This window comes from Petromyzon marinus, chromosome 29 (assembly GCF_048934315.1).
Source record: "Petromyzon marinus isolate PM22_M1 ecotype Great Lakes invasive population chromosome 29, UKy_Petmar_22M1.pri1.0, whole genome shotgun sequence".
Taxonomy (NCBI): domain Eukaryota; kingdom Metazoa; phylum Chordata; class Hyperoartia; order Petromyzontiformes; family Petromyzontidae; genus Petromyzon; species Petromyzon marinus.
The window spans coordinates 9,086,762-9,102,919 of record NC_133695.1 but is presented as its reverse complement, the minus strand read 5'-3'; the positions used below and the strand labels follow the sequence as shown (position 1 = coordinate 9,102,919).

Here is a 16,158-nt window from a genome sequence, read left to right as displayed (position 1 = left end):
TAATCACGCAATCCCCGGTTCACTGAGCGTGATGACGTCCTTCCGCGAAGCAACTGTGTGACGTCATGACGTAGCAGAAGCCGAGGCTTCGGCCAATCACAATCGAGAATTGCAGAGCGGGAGCCCTATATAGGGCGGGGTTAGGTAAGCGCGGGAGGATTCTCCACCCCCTAGTTATTCTGACCAATCAGAAGTCCCCAAATGCCCCAGTGCAGTGCAAAAAGTAAATACTTGTACCGTATTCTCCTTATAAGACGCTCCACATGGACTCCTCTATTTACGAACATTCGACTTACGAACTTTCAAAGATACGAACAAACCTGTCCGTATGTCCAGTTGGCCGTTAGGACCGAGAGTCGTAAGCTCAACCACCACGCAATAAATGGCGGTGGTGGCATCTACATCTGCAAAACATGAAGAACCAGTGGCATCTACATCTGCAGAAGAGTATACTATCTTAAAGCCATTCCCCGTGGTTAGTGTACATGCCGACACAACATGGAATTGACAGGAGTAAATTTGCACTTACGAATAAATCGACTTATGAACAGACCCTTGGAACCTCTAACGCGTTCGTAAGTAGAGGAGTCATATATTATTTGGTTCTTTCGGTAAAGTCACGTAGAAAGACAACATTTTAATAAAAAGGAGTCATGTATTTAAAAGTTGCAAGATGGCATGCCACTCCATGCATCATACTCATTTAAATCACAAGCTGAAGGTCATGAGCACATAGATGTATCACTATTAATCACCATTGACTTGAACATGATTATTAATTGGGATGACAACATCCTGGGTAACATTAAACTAAAACCCAGTCAATGATAATATCTTACGAGACTGGCAAATCCACAATTTATCACATCTTTCATTGAATAGCTATACAGTATTACTATTCTAGCCTAAGGATGCATCGAAGAAGATTAGCTGTCGGTACTTCAAAAGCATTCTTTAAACTCTGAACAATTATTACTACCAATTAAAGCACATGCTCACATGAAGCTAGAATCCTGTTATTAGGAAGCCACTAGAGCTATTCACTTTAAAATCTAGATTGAAAACTCATTTCTTTAGAACTGCTTTTTTTGTGTTTAGTCTGTTGTCCTTCCCCCGGATCTCCGATTAGCACGGTTGGCTAGGTACGGTGCAACTTGAAAAGATCGAAGTAAATTGATCATTATCAATCATGCTGACTGATTCACCCGCAGACCGGTGCAGGTCAATCACCTCCTTATCGCTCTTATATCGCTACTAGAATGGTTACCGTTCCTGTGAACTTCGCTCTTTGATTGATCTAAGTGTAGCTCTCCTGGGTAAATACACAATTAACACAACTGAATTTTGATTTAAAGCTTTCGTGACTGCAGTGATTCATATTCTTGGTTCTTTCGGTAAAATCACGTTGAAGGGAAACAATAAAATAATAAAAATATATATAAAACAATAAAATTCTCACGACGTTTCGACTGTAACACAGTCATCACCAGGTGTGAATTTTATTGGGTTATATATATTTTATTATTTTATTGTTTCCCTTCAACGTGACTCGACCGAAAGAACCAAGAATATAATTAACACAACTGTGAGAGTGCCGTTTGTTGCTGACCGCTTGGCATTTTGGGCCTTTTTGCGTGCTCAGCATGATTTTAATAAACCACCACCAACACTGTGCTGGCGTGGTTATAATGGAGAGCACACTGGGCTTGCGATCCAGAGGTCACTGGTCAGATTCGATCTCCGGGGGCGAGGCATTTTAAACAATTGTGGCAATTGTGGCAAGTTTCTTATACTCTAATCACTCAGCCATTTCAATGCTAAATTATATGCTAATTCCTTTGTCAAGGCTCTTTGTTTCTTCTCACACAGCTTAAAGGTCGTGATCTCAGCGTGGCTTTCTCACTCCAGCGCTGTCCTCCAGACAGTCTCGTCCCTTCACCTGATGAAGGCCGCTTGTGTTGTGGCCGAAACGTCGTGAGAATTTTTATTGTGTTATTTTATTTGATCAATTTATTATTTTATTCTCATTCTACGTGACTTTACCGAAAGAACCAAAGAAGATGAATCGTTGCAGTCACGAAAGCTTTAAATCGGAAGTTTCTTAAATCCCGACGTCTCTGTCCTAGCCAGCGTGTGGTGGGTTAACGTGTGGGTAATCCCATCACTATTCCAGACGACTGGTCAACTGGTGAGGAAGGAGTTAGGCCGATTATATCATCCTCGCGACCCACCACTCTACATCTTTCCGCGTTTACCACACTTTAACCCAACACACGTTGAACAACACCATTTCCTATACGATTATTGCTAAAGGCCGTCCCCACGTAACGTACTGAGCAATTCGCGTTGTGTGCGTGTATGTGGTACGCGTGTACACACCACGCGCGCACACCGAGATGGCAGTGTTAATTTGAATCGGTACTCTTACGTGACTTTACCCAATAGAACCAAAGAGTATGGATCCTAGCAGTCACGAAAGCTTTAAATCTAGATTTTGAATCGGCTCTAATTAGCGCAGGCCATCGTTCATCGATTAATCGATTAGCGCGTCACGTTGGACGCGTTTAACAATCATCGGGCGCGTGCAGCGTGGGGCGAGTTCATTTTAAATTAAATTCTAGATTTGAAGCTTTCGTGACTGCAAGGATCTTTGGTTCTATTCGGTAAAGTCATGTAGGTAAAATTTAAATTAAATATTGCAGGGGTACGGTGGGGTGGGGAGTGTAAATTTGATGAACGCGGAAATACAGTGGTGGACCGACCGCAAGATCTGAAGTTTGTCAAAAAAAACCCTGCCTCCGGATGTTACTTTCTTAGGGATATTCTTCCGCCGGCAGTGGCGTGAGCGCGCACTTGCAGGGCTGCACCTCGACTCGCTCGCCCTGGGCGGCCCAGCGACTTCGCCCCGGTTCGCCCCTCTGCCCGTGTCGCATTGCAGAGCTAAAACCCTCTAAATCACCACCACACCCATACCCACCACCACACCCACAATAAACCTCGTGGGTTTAATTATCCCTTACTGCTGCTGCTGCTGGTGATGCGTCTCACCGTCGCTTCCGCGCTTCTACCCCGGGTCCAAAGGTCGCCGCTGCACACCGGAAGAGCAGCTCTCGCCATGCCCATCAAGGTGAGGGAGCGCCAGCTTCGCGGATAAAGATTCCTCATCATGATCATGATCATCATCAATCACGCGCATTGCGGTGTTGACAAGCTACAGCCTCACAACAACAACAGCAACGCGCTGTGTCTGGGGCCAAGCGCTGTCGGCGATCGCCGATGAAGGTCGGCATGGCGCGTGGGGTGGGCGAGTGGCTATAACGCCGCGGCCGTCTTGGTGTTCTTACACCGCACCGGGTACTCGTTTGATGCCGAGTCGACCTAGGTGGGGGGGGCTGTGTGGGGTGGGCGCTCAGGACCGGTTCGGATATTCATCGCTGATTAATGGGAACCGTGAGCGGGATTCGAACTGGGGTAAAGGCCGGGTTCGTAGTGCTAGCGCGCTAAGCACCATCGTCACCACCATCACCACCATCATCATCATCTTCACCATCATCACCAACACCACCACCACCACCTCGTACTGCAGCGTCATTGTGATCGTTGCTGTTGGTAGTCGTTGTAGCAGTCGTTTCGTGCTGTGCGCGGCGTGTGCCATCAACGCCCTCTGTAGCGACCCCACTTGGGCCTGGTGTATGGGGTCGCCCGCACTGTGCCAACATTGAAAGTTGGGGGGGGGGGAGGGCTAGGGGCACCTGGGTGACACAAACACACGTTTGGGTTATATTCTTGGTTCTTTCGGTGAAGTCACGTCGAAGGGAAATAATGAAATAAGAATTGTTATTATTTTAGCTATTTATTGTATTATTTCCCTTCTTACGCGGTGACTTTACCGAAATAACCAATGTTATGAATACCCTGCAGTCACGAAAGCTTTAAATCGACACGTGTTGGGTTAGTTCCATCGATGCAGTACAAACAACAGCGGTTTGCATTAATAGCACTGTGTAGCAAAACAAAAAAAAATGTTCCTGGGTAGTAAGTGTTATTTGATAATTTGCTTATGCCTCAAAAGTATAGAAAATGGTTATTATTCCCCATAAACTTTGTTTTTTTTGTGAACAGGACAGTGACATTTTTTAAATGTACTCATTTTCAATGAGAAAACGTGGTGTGCGTTTGTGTCATTCATTCACATCAAGTCCTGGTCACAAAAGCAAAGTTTGCGTGGAATAATATCCATTTTCTATACTTTCGAGGCATAAGCAATTAGAAAATAACACCGACTACCCAGGAACAAAAATCGTGTTACATGGTGTAATTAATACACGAGCATTTAAAAAAGGGTGGGTGGGGGTTAAAAAAATGTTTTAATGTAAATACTTAAACAATATATTTAGCTACTTTTATAATCCATGAACGACGCCACATAAAGATGATGGGCACCGTGACTCGCAGAGAGGTTGTGAATTGAAATCGTAGCTGTCAACCCATTCGGTTTACCCCGTATTCTTGTACAGGGGATATTGAGTTTTTTGTTGATTTGTTTTGTCAGTTTAACACGTAGGCTTTCGCGACCAATATTATTCATAATAAAGGTTTTTGGGTTGGATCGCGTTATTTATAAATGTGTAGTAACCCTCCACCACCCGACACGGCCAATCAGCAAAAAAAGTGTCACGTTGACAAAAGACAAATAGTTCACTACTTTAGCCCACCGGTGTGTTGTTGAAGAGTGAATCAACAACATTTACAGTTTGAGTACGACGTGTCGCTGGTAATTACATCCAGCATCTTTGGGCAATTCGCCAGAATGGTAAAGCCCTCGCTTGCTCCCGGTCTTAAATAGAGCAGCAGGGTGACGTCATCATTAACTCATTCAGGAGCAGTAATTATATAATCGATTGGTAATCAGTCAATGGTTATGATTAGTAATGAGTTGTAATGTGTGTTATTGTGAATATATGCTACGTTAGTAATCCGTTAATACGCTTCCAAGCGGCACTAAGCCTATAGCTATCAGAGCGATTAAAGTAAAAAATATATAACTTTAATCGCTCTGATAGCTATAGGTTAGTGCGGCTTGGAAGCGTATTATTAAATAATATATATTACATTTCCTTATAGGGGAAACACATACTCATTAACGGATTACTAACGTAGCATATATTCACAATAACACACATTACAACTCATTACTAATCATAATCATTGACTGATTACCAATCGATTATATAATTACTGCACCTGAATGAGTTAAATGATGACGTCACCCTGCTGCTCTATTTAAGACCGGGAGCAAGTGAGGGCTTTAGCATTCTGGCGAATTGCCCAATGATGCTGGATGTAATTACCAACGAAACGTCGTATTAAAACTGTAAATGTTGTGGATTCACTCTTCAACACACCGGTGGGCTAAAGTAGTGAATTATTTGTCTTTTGTCAACGTGACACTTTTTTTGCTGATTGGCCGTGTCGGGTGGTGGAGGGTTATGACACATTTATAAATAACGCGATCTAACCCAAAAACCTTTATTATGAATGATTTGTTTGTGTTTCTCCCTTGTTGGTGGGACTTTGTAGGATGAACGTTGAGATTTATAAGGGGCAAGGGGTGACTAATAAGGTCTGAATTGGTCTGTAATAAGGTTGGGCACTGCTCAGGGGTTGACAGGTTCACACGTGCTGGATTAGGGATTATGACGTCACTTGGAGCGTTTGGGGGGCTCCGTCCCCCCCCCCCCCCCCATATGAAGTGTGGGCTCGCCATGTAGCTCAGGTTTTAAAATGTTACCCCTGCAAAGTTTGGTGGCGATAGCTTCAACGGTGTGGATTTGTATTCAGAACGCAGGCTTTCATTTTTATATATAGAAGATATCGTAAATGTGTGTGTGTTTTTAATTCGGTGCTGCGTATAGTGTATGTGATATCTGATCCACACCTCCGATTATCACGGTTGGCTACGTACGGTGCGAAATAAGTTCAACATACTGTAAATGCATCTAGCCCTAAGCTCCCCACTTCACCGATCCGCATTGACCAGCGTGGCGAAGTACGGTCAAACTGTCCCGATTATAGCCATGGACGTGGTAAGGTGAAGGCCATCATTCAGCAGTGGATTGATTAAAAGAGATGTTAGTGCCATGACGCATGGTTAGCGCACTGCGCTGTGAGCCCGGTGTCCTTGGGGTTCGAGTCCTGGCTAACATCAGTGGCGAGTGATGTATGAACCCTGTCCTGGGTACCCCCCTTCAACCAACCCGAACTAACTAGTGTGGTGAAGTATGGTCAACCAACTCCCCCATGAGCCATCAGGGGTTTGTTAACGCCTTCATCCAACAGTGGTTTGACAATTGAAATATAATGTACGTACAGGAAGTCCTCTACTTACGATGGAGATGCGTTACGACGACCCCATCGTAAGTCAAAAAATATCGTAAGTCGAAGATGGCCCTAGCCTACCCAGGAGTCTTAAAGAACGGTGATAATTTAGCAAAACGGAGCAATTTACAGTACCGTACTGTATAAACTATATACTGTATGTATTTATTAATTACAATACTGTATTGCACAGTAAAATGTAAAGTCAAAAAAACAAGGTAAATTCTTAGCCTACCTGTATGAACTGCAATTTAATATATATATTTTTTCAGGAAACAATCCTATCTGCTATTAAAACTTTTAGCATGCATTGAGAGTGAGGCATCACCACACAAGGCGGGAGACGCGTACATCCCGGCAGCGTCCCAACGTACAGTATCGTACCTCGTACGCTGCTGCGTTTGCCTGCCGCGCGAAATTTAAAATATTTTACAATTTTGTCGTATCGCTATCGCCATCGTAAGATCGAAATATCGTAGGTCGGACCATCGTAAGTCGGGGACTACCTGTATGTTATTGTCCATCTTGCAGTGTAATGATTTCATTCGTGCTCCTGATATCGTTACTCATTTGAAGCCATCTAGTCCTGAGTGGAGACTGGCCCCAGTCATGGGATTGTGGAATTTCCACCACTGGCTGAGGGCCACCATTCACGCTAAGTGCTGCAACATTTTGTCAATTGAGAACGTAGAAACGGTGAAACATTTTTAATGCGTTTTCAGTATTGCATCGGCTGAAAAACAGCACACGTGACAAAGGGTCGACAATGGAGATTTGTATAAGAAAAGGTTTCACCCTTTATGGAAATAAAACAGCTGTTAAGATGTTCAAACGCCAAACAGAAACCTTTGGTGAGGAATCATGTCAGCATTAACCACACAATTGTGGTGAACATTTAAACAAAACATGCAGATTTGAGCACTGTCCAGTCCTTGTTTGAGCCTGAGGTCACCAACACTTTTAAAATGCACTCTTATGAATGTGCACTACTTGCAGGCTGATACAACTCCACTTTAAATTTAATAGGCGTCTAAATACATCATGGATTGCCCTCGGGGCAGGGTTAGGTGCTTTTCTTACTGAGAACCGAATAGGACTTTTAATTAAATTTGGTGGTCAAACCACACCAGACAAAGATCTCCACTATAGCCTTTCAAAATGCTGTTAGTCAGCACTTATTGAAGGCCACACCAACATACGGACGGATACGGACGGACACGGCGCTCGGTCGTTTTTGCTACTGCACGAGGTCCTTGCAGTGACAGAAGCGCGACTACATGTGTGCTAAAATTAGAAATCCTATACTCTTTGGTTCTATTCGGTAAAGTCACGTAGGTAAAAAATAAAACAATAAAAATCACGACGTTTCAGCCACAACACAAGTGGCCTTCATCAGGTGTTGTGGCCGAAACGTTGTGATTTTTATTGTTTTATTTTTTACCTACGTAACTTTAGCGAATAGAAACAAAGAATATGGATCCTTGCAATCACGAAAACTTGAAATCTAGAATTAGAAATTCTGTTGGCAGGTCGAACATATCCCCATCTCCTATCTGATTAGTTCAGCTGAGACACTTGCAGTGACGCATACATATCGATTGTGGGCTGTGTCAAAGTGGTAGGCCTCGTGTGGTCATGGACCATATGAAATGGATTTGCAGACTGGATACGGTCTGCACGCAAAGGGTTTCCCACCACTGCTGCAGATGAAGGGTTGATGATCAGGAGGAGGATGCAGCGGTGCATAGCATAATACAGTAAGACACTATAATAAACTCTCCACCCCTGTGCTGGTCAAAACCACCAGCAATTTGCTTTAATGCCTCCTATTGTCCACCGTGTTTGTTTACGTGTGCATGGGGTGGTAGTTAACTTAGGACTCTGAACCTATGGTGGAAATTGAACATTACTAAGGTGGAGGCCAGTCTTGCTACAAGGAAACCACTTTTGACTTCCATCAAAGTGGTACTTTATTTTATCAAACCAAAAATTAAATGGCCTGAGTAAACCAGCATTCGCTCGTTGAGAGCATTGTCTCAGCTCTTGTCCTTTGCCTTGACTTAGAGGAGCCGGCCTTAACCGACCTTGACACCGGTCTCGAACCAAAAGGCTCCTGGCCTCAACCTCAGCCGTGGCTCCGTGAGTCCCAGCATGAAATGTAAGACTCGAGTGAACGCACTCCCAGGTTTTGAACTTGCGCCCATTCAGGCTGCAAGTTGAGTGGTCTGCCATGGTTGGCACCCAGTCACATGTGATACTTTCTAACACCCTTATGCACATGACACGCTGTCACTTGTAAATTGCACATAGGCTTTACCAATACCGTTGGGCAAGGTCACGCAAGCACTGCTGCTAAGTTCCGCTGCCCCTTTTCTTGGTGCAGGTAGGAGAACGACTGCCCAGCGTGGAGCTGCAGGAAGGCCAGCCCGGCAACACGGTCAACGTTGCCCAGCTCTTCTCCGGGAAAAGAGGAATCCTCTTTGCCGTACCCGGGGCTTTCACTCCTGGCTGCTCAAAGGTGTGGCGGCAGTGACAGCTGAGTAGTATACAGCAGAGGAGCAACATTTTGCCCCGTGCTTTTAATGCGTGCGGGATTGGGCGTCACGGTGGCGAGGGTGTCATTAACAACCTCGCCTGGTATACATACAGAAGGTCGTGGATTCGATCCCCGACCCTGACGCCTGTGTACTTGGAGTTTGCGTGTTCTCCCCGTGGTCGCGTGGATTTTTCTCCCGATCCTCCAGTTTTTTTCCCTCCACATCTAAATGCATGTTTCTAAATATGACACTGGCTAAGCCATGACACATGGTGCATTGAGAGAGTCGCCTTTTGTTTGTCCATGCAGCCCAGTGTGTGGAGAGGAATTTGAAACCGTGATCGAGACGCATGGTTCTATAGGCTGAGCGTTCATTTGAGTGGTGACTCGTCAGCTGTTGGTAAACACAAGTGTATTTAAAAGACCACATTACCTTGGCTTAATCATCATCAACACCCTTGCTCAGAATTCATTTGCCCTTATGTCATTATTTGTTTCTGAGCCGCAATTGCAGTAGCACATTGCTTATGTAAGTCATGATAAAATGAAAGTATAAAACATATGGGTTACATTGTCTGTGGGGTGTATAAGAACAAATGAAGCATATGTTCAGTTGACCTCTCATGATATGGATCCACAATTATTTTTTTTTATAATTTGAAACATTGAGTTTATGCATCTGTTATGACTGTAGTGCTGTGTCTGCTATTTATTATCTAACAATGGAAACTGTTTTATTGAAACCTGTTCATATGTCAACTTTCATCAAGGCACCACACAGGTATAATACCCTTTTCACATTTTTCATTGGCATTTTTGGCTGCTTTCTGCTCTTGGTAAGATTTCAGAAACATTAGCCAACAATACATTATGTTCTCTTCTACGGCTTTGTTAATGATTGGCCCTTATGTGGCCAGACCAAGTTTTGGGTTATGGTGGCTCGTCATGTGAGGTCGTATCCCTGGGTATGTTAGTAACCGGCCTGTTGGTCATTGTAGATTTCTCCTCTTCACATATGTTCGTGAGACACCTTGCACTTTGCCTGGGTAAGTCCCTCAATGTTGAGTTGGAGGATCCTCATTGCAGGGCCTATCTGAAAGTGTGTCGTTTGGCCCTGGAAAAGAGGGCCATTGTTGTGCCTTGAGTTGTTGCTCCCGGAGGCCAGGAGATCATTGATCGATGTTCGGTCGCCGGGTTGATGGGATTAATCATGATTTCTCACTTAACCCTTTTCCCGTTTTGGAGACGACTGCAGATGGGTCCCGGTCACCGCCGTTGATTTTAAAGACATTGTACTCGCAGGCAAAGAACTGTCGTGACACGATCGCACTCTGATAGCTGGTGCCAAACTGTGCCACACGCCCCCTCGCACATGGCCTTGTGAGAGCCTCGGTACAGATAAAGTTATTTTTAGTTTTTCCTTCTGATTCGGCGATGTTTCTTCCGATGACGTACCTGTACGTCGTCGGAACAGAACCGGAAGAAAAACTGATGACGTGCACGTACGTGATCGGAACGGGAAAGGGATAGCAGAATGGGCCACGTGTAGGCTGTCATCAATGTAAAGGCATAGAAAACAACGAGAAATTGCGCGTTCCGTTGATGCTCCGCAGACCCACTTGCCGGGCTACATCGCCAAGGCTGGGGAGCTCAAGTCGAAGGGGATCGATGTGCTCGCCTGCGTGGCCGTCAATGACGTGTTTGTGATGACCGCGTGGGGCGACGCGCACAACGCAGCTGGAAAGGTACGGTTCGACCATCTGTACTTGGGATGTTCCCGATTTTTGTACTAATATGAAATTAGTAGTAGTTATAGGTTTTTTACCCTTTTATCTGGCACCAAAACTTGACACCTTTTATACAAGGGATCACGTTTGCAATAACCACAACACAAGCAGTCAAAATGCAAACAAAAAGAGGCAACTCTGATCATTTTTTATTTAAAGCCTTCGTGACTGCAGTGATTCACATTCTTGGTTCTTTCGGTAAAGTCACGTTGAAGGGAAACAAAGTAATACAATAAATATAAAACAAAAAAATTCTCACGACGTTTCGACTGCAACACAAACAGTCATCATCACTGTTTGTGTTGCAGTCGAAACGTCGTGAGAATTTTATTGTTTTATATTTTATTGATTCCTTTCAACGTGACTTTACCGAAAGAACCAAGAATATGAACTCTGATGATGATATGCACTGTCCTTGAAATTGATTGGTCCACACCCGAGACGGCTTTTCTTAGAGCCTAGTCTCCACTGGTGTTGGACCAGATGACGCCAAAAGGCGTCCAACACCAGTGGAGACTAGGCTCTAAGAAAAGCTGTCTCGGGTGTGGACCAATCAATTTCAAGGACGGTGCATATCATTATCAGAGTTGTCTCTTTTGTTTGCATTTTGACTGCTTGTGTTGTGGTTATTGCAAACATGATCCCTTGTATAAAGGTGTCAGTTTTTGTGCCAATTAAAAGGGTGAAAACCTATTACTATATCTTGCTACTGTCAAAGGAGGTCTCATAGTGTAATATGAAATTATTTGAAAAAAAAATTGGTCAGTTACATTTTTTATGTTCTGGATTTTTTTTTGTGGTTTAGGATTGTTCTGAAAATGTGACCCATCATGAGACTTGATGTCATGTTAATGCGCTTTTTATGGGATGCCACTTCCATAAAAAACGCATGTTATATCATTAACATGACATCACGTGTGCTTTTCTGTTTACATTGCCGTCAATATAGCATCAACTAGTGGCTGAAGGTTGAACCCCTGTAGATGTACGAATTGTAAAATGCCGATTCCATGTACCGTGAGCTTAATAAGCATTATTAATCGCTGAATTTACGCCCTTGACATCTGCAGTAGCACCAGTTTTACAAGAAGTGTGATGATCACCATTTTACTATCTGTCATGGGGTCAGTTGCATAACAGGGTATTTGTCAAAGATAAGGGTGCAGCCCTGCAATACATTTCTTAGACCACAACTGGCAGAAAGACCTCCACTCGGGGCCTACAGTCTTGGTAGAAGTGGAATTACCCACACTTAACCCCACCGCATAACCTTCCAATAAACTCCTCCCTGGTGTACCCATGTTATACTGCTGGGTGTACGTAGTCGAGGACTGTGGGGGAGGTGATTTTAAGACGCTTGCCACTGTCGTTTTAACCGCCGCGCCCGAAGATGAACCGGCGACCTCCTGGATTGCAAGTCCAGCGGGCTTCGCCATTGCACCGCGGCAGCGTCACAGTGATTGACATTCTCCCTTGGTTTGTTATCTGAATCGGTGTAAGAGGGAGATGTTCGCCTCGGCGTGTTTCTCGTGCAGCAGCCACGGGGTCTCCCGTTGCAAGAGAAGAGAAGGTTTCGTGTCGCAAAGGATTCCCGGCCACGGGCATGTTGTAATAGGTCTATCCATATCAAAGTCGGGGAATACAGAGAGAGAGAGAGGGATGGTATCAATGGAATACAAAAATTAAACCAATCTTTTGAAAGGGGGGGCAGGGGGCGGTAGAAATAATAGAGGCATCGCTTTACTCTTGGATAATTCCGACCAATGAGATCCATCCTTCCGATGTGTCAGATGTTCAAACGCAGCAGTAATCGCGGATAAACGAAATGTCATTACATTCTGAACTTGAGAGGCACTTGTAGTCCAGTGGGGGTTGCAGAACGTACTTACGATGGTACGCGCACATATTATTGGTTCTTTCGGTAAAGTCACATAGAAGGGAAACAATAAAATAATAAAAATATAAAAAATAAAATTCTCACGACGTTTCGACTGCAACACAAGCAATTATCATCAGGTGTGAAAACCACAACAAGAAAATTTGTGCACATGTTATTTTCTTGTTTTAAGTGTAATAATATCCTTTGTTTAGGAATAGCCTCGACCGTAGGTTCGACGTGCATTTTATTTGGAGGGCACTCGGGATGGTAGGCCAATTCTTTCATGGGTGTTTGAGTATTTTACCTGTGACCCAAATCAACCATGCTAAGCAGGGTTGAACTTTTATGGTATTGGGATGGGAAACACACCATGCTTCAAACAGATGTGGTAGGCTACTGCTGGGTTACATTGTCAGGAGAGGGCAGGGCAGACAACTCATTATTGTACTGCACTATGCTCCAACTTTTATGCTGCCTGGCATGACCAACCCGCACTGTACGTATACGTGTTGTTTTTACTTGTGAGAGGTAAGTTGACGTACTCTATGAAAACGCATGCTTACGGTGGAATATAACCCTCAAGTGAAAAGAGTATGGGACTTGTTTTCTGTATTGGCATGTGCCGGTCATTTCATGGCCCTTTTTAAAGTTTGGAGTCTCACAGTAAACAACATTTGTTTGATCCGTCGACTCTTCTTCTTCCAAAAGCACTGTTACTGACGAAGGCCACTCTTCCCAACCAGCATGGTTTCAAGGTCTCCCGATGTGATTTCGAGATGTGCCTCTTGTCTGTCATTCGGCGCGATGTCCGACATTTTTGCCTCGCACACTGGGAGCCCTTTTTCAGGCACTTCTTCGGGAGCTGAATATGCTCCCAGAACGCAGAGCGAACCGTCGGACAACGTGCAAAATAACACCGAAAACACATCTGTCTGGGATATAAGCACCACAGCCGTGAATCTGACACAGAAAATGTTTAACGTTTACGAAATGTAATGGATATTGTGATGGGTGTTTTTTTTTAGGTGCAGATGTTGGCCGATCCTACTGGAGCATTCGCAAAGGTACTCGTGATTTGTGCTTTTATCCTCTTTTTAACTGTGAGGTGACGAGATGCATTGCTTATGAACCTCGTAGTAACCAGATGTACATGAAGCTGAGCAAGTACAACAGCAAGTCGGGACAGAGTCACTCCTTGTGCCAATGAGCAGTGTAGCTGAGCCTGTCACTTGTCCATGCTGATCCAGTGCTAGAAATGTTACAATCCCCCATGGCAGGAGCCAGTCTCGCCATTGGATGACCCCTGCTTGACTTCCCGTGAAGTCCTTGCTCAATGTGGTCAACTCCCAGGCTGCCAATTCTCAACCTTCCAAATGCAAAGACGTAAAAATTGGCGGTTGACGTTTGAAGTTGACCGACACCCCCCCCCCCCCCCCCCCCCCCCCCGTGATCCGTGGATCAAACAAATCACTCGCACTCGACGCCGGTGTGTGGCCAGTTTATGCGAATGGTGTCGCAAGAGGTCTCATGTTTGGCACAACGGTCCTTCGCTGACTATGCGAGTGAAATTAATGTTTTTTTTTTTCTGGCGTCTTCATTGACTCTAACTAAACCGCCTAATATTTAATCTCCTCACCATTGCGGTGCCCTGCTTCAGTCTAGCCAAAGGAGGGGGGGGGGGTGGGGGGACCCCACGTGGCAGCTGTCCCTGTGCAATACAAGGTGAATGCAGTAACAGTCTGCAATTGGGCATTAGTCTGCCCGTAGTGAGTGATGGTGAACGTAGAAGGGGGCGCCACGATGGTGATGTTAACTACCTCGCTTGGTATGCCGGAGGTCGTGGGTTCGATACCGACCCGGAGTCCGAGTCCGCTTTGCAACAGACTTAAAACTGTGGCGTCATTCCATTGAGCTTGCACTGTGTGTAATCAACGCGGCGGCGCGTTCGTGATGGGCTGGACTTTTAAGGTTGTGCGAAAAACACACGTTTGGACTTAAACGCTTGCTTGACTGCCGCTGTGTTTCTTTCGCAGGCTGTGGACTTGGTGATTGACAAGGAGCCACTCATCTCGGTCCTGGGAAACAAACGCTCGCAGAGGTATTGTGGCGTTTGCGTCCTATTGCCACGGCGTGCTCGCCTTGATAGATAGAGGTGGACAGCGGCTACATTCGTTCCCGACTCCACTTCCGCTTCAGTAACGTTAACATGAACTGCCACTCTGTTGTTATTCTTGAGCATCGGGCATGATTCCCCTCTGCATGTATGATGTGGTCCTCACACAATGGCCGTGGGGGGGGGGGGGGTGGAAGCGGGAGGGTGGGGAACGATATATGTATGTTGAACTTCTCTCGCGCACCGTACGTAGCCAACCGTTCTAATTGGTGGTGCGAAGGGAAAGGATAACAACCTAAAAACAAAAAGCAGTTCCAAAGAAATTAGTTTTCAATCTAGGTATAAAAAGTGCATATCAGAAAGAAGAGCGTTCCAGACGGCCGCGGAAGCGCATCTGAAAGCGTGCGATGCGGTGACCGTCTTTGTTCGATGGCTGGCCAAAAGCCGTTGCTGCGAGGATAACCGGAGTTCGTGTGATGGCTTATGCTCCTTGACGAGATCGACGAGGCATTGCGGTTCATTTGTGGCAAGCACTTCGTGCGTAATGAGTGCGACCTTACAATGCATTCGCTCGGCGGAACTACTTCGAGCGGCGCGAATGCCACCGACCGCGACGTTGACCGCCTGGGTGCTTGTTGCGCGTGCGCCTGGCCCCGCAGGTACTCCATGCTCGTAGAGGACGGCGTCGTCAAGCAGCTCAACGTGGAGCCAGACGGAACGGGTCTCACCTGCAGCCTCGCCGAGAGCATACTTTCTCGCCTGTAGCCCGTGCCGATGCTGTCACCCCTGGTGCCCTGGAGCCAGCCCAATCGCCTCCATGCAGAAGGGGCCCAAGGTTCTGTTCCCTATGCGAGCTCTTGCTTTTGCCCGTTTGCGTTATCCCGATTTACTCGACGGTAGGGTTCTGCTTGCTATTGATGTTGTCTGTAAGCGGCTGCCGTGCATGCTCAGGTGTACCGAAGATGCACTTTCTTTGGAAATGAAGACGTAATTGGGTACATTTGGTCTTCGTGCCATTCTCGTAGTGTTCAAGGCTACCATCACCAAGCAATTGGGAAATTTTGATTTAAAGCTTTCGTGACTGCAGGGATTCATATTCCTTGGTTCTCTCGGTAAAGTCACGTAGAAGGGAAATAAAATAATAAAAATAATACAAAATTATCACGACGTTTCGACTGCAACACAAGCAATCATCATCAGGTGTGAAAACCACAGCAAGAAAATTAGAAAAAATATTACTAATACAGATAGTGTTGAAACACTTTGTTTAAGGTTTCAAAGACTGGGTATCATTTTCGATTTAAAGCCTTCGTGACTGCAGGGATTCATCTTCTTGGTTCTTTCGGTAAAGTCACGTAGAAGGGAAATAATAAAGTAATAAAAATAAAACAATAATACAAATAAAACAATAATGTTTTATTAATAATAAAATGATAATAAAAACACAATGATAAAAAAACAATAA

At 45.0% G+C, this 16,158-nt stretch overlaps 1 protein-coding gene across 2 annotated transcripts; it reads left to right on the top strand.

The window, feature by feature from the left end:
- The first annotated feature begins 2,897 nt into the window (after positions 1 to 2,897).
- PRDX5 (peroxiredoxin 5) lies at positions 2,898 to 15,699 on the top strand. Of its 2 annotated transcripts, none has more exons than XM_032962662.2 (6): positions 2,898 to 3,127; positions 8,762 to 8,896; positions 10,528 to 10,659; positions 13,606 to 13,644; positions 14,614 to 14,678; positions 15,353 to 15,699. In XM_032962662.2, the coding sequence occupies exons 1-6, from the start codon at positions 3,038 to 3,040 to the stop codon at positions 15,456 to 15,458; spliced, it is 567 nt and encodes a 188-aa protein (XP_032818553.2). In that variant the 5' UTR covers positions 2,898 to 3,037; the 3' UTR covers positions 15,459 to 15,699. The 2 variants fall into 2 exon arrangements, with proteins under 2 accessions (XP_032818553.2, XP_032818554.1); XM_032962663.2 differs by lacking the exon at positions 2,898 to 3,127 and adding an exon at positions 3,176 to 3,282 and having other exon boundaries at positions 15,353 to 15,673.
- Positions 15,700 to 16,158: the final 459 nt, after the last annotated feature.

Excerpts from the sequence above, each read along its gene's own strand:
- PRDX5 (XM_032962662.2), top strand. The coding sequence starts at position 3,038 with ATGCGTCTCACCGTCGCTTCCGCGCTTCTACCCCGGGTCCAAAGGTCG. Across the intron at positions 8,897-10,527 it reads TCACTCCTGGCTGCTCAAAG|ACCCACTTGCCGGGCTACAT; the intron begins GTGTGGCGGCAG and ends GATGCTCCGCAG. Across the intron at positions 13,645-14,613 it reads CTACTGGAGCATTCGCAAAG|GCTGTGGACTTGGTGATTGA; the intron begins GTACTCGTGATT and ends TTTCTTTCGCAG.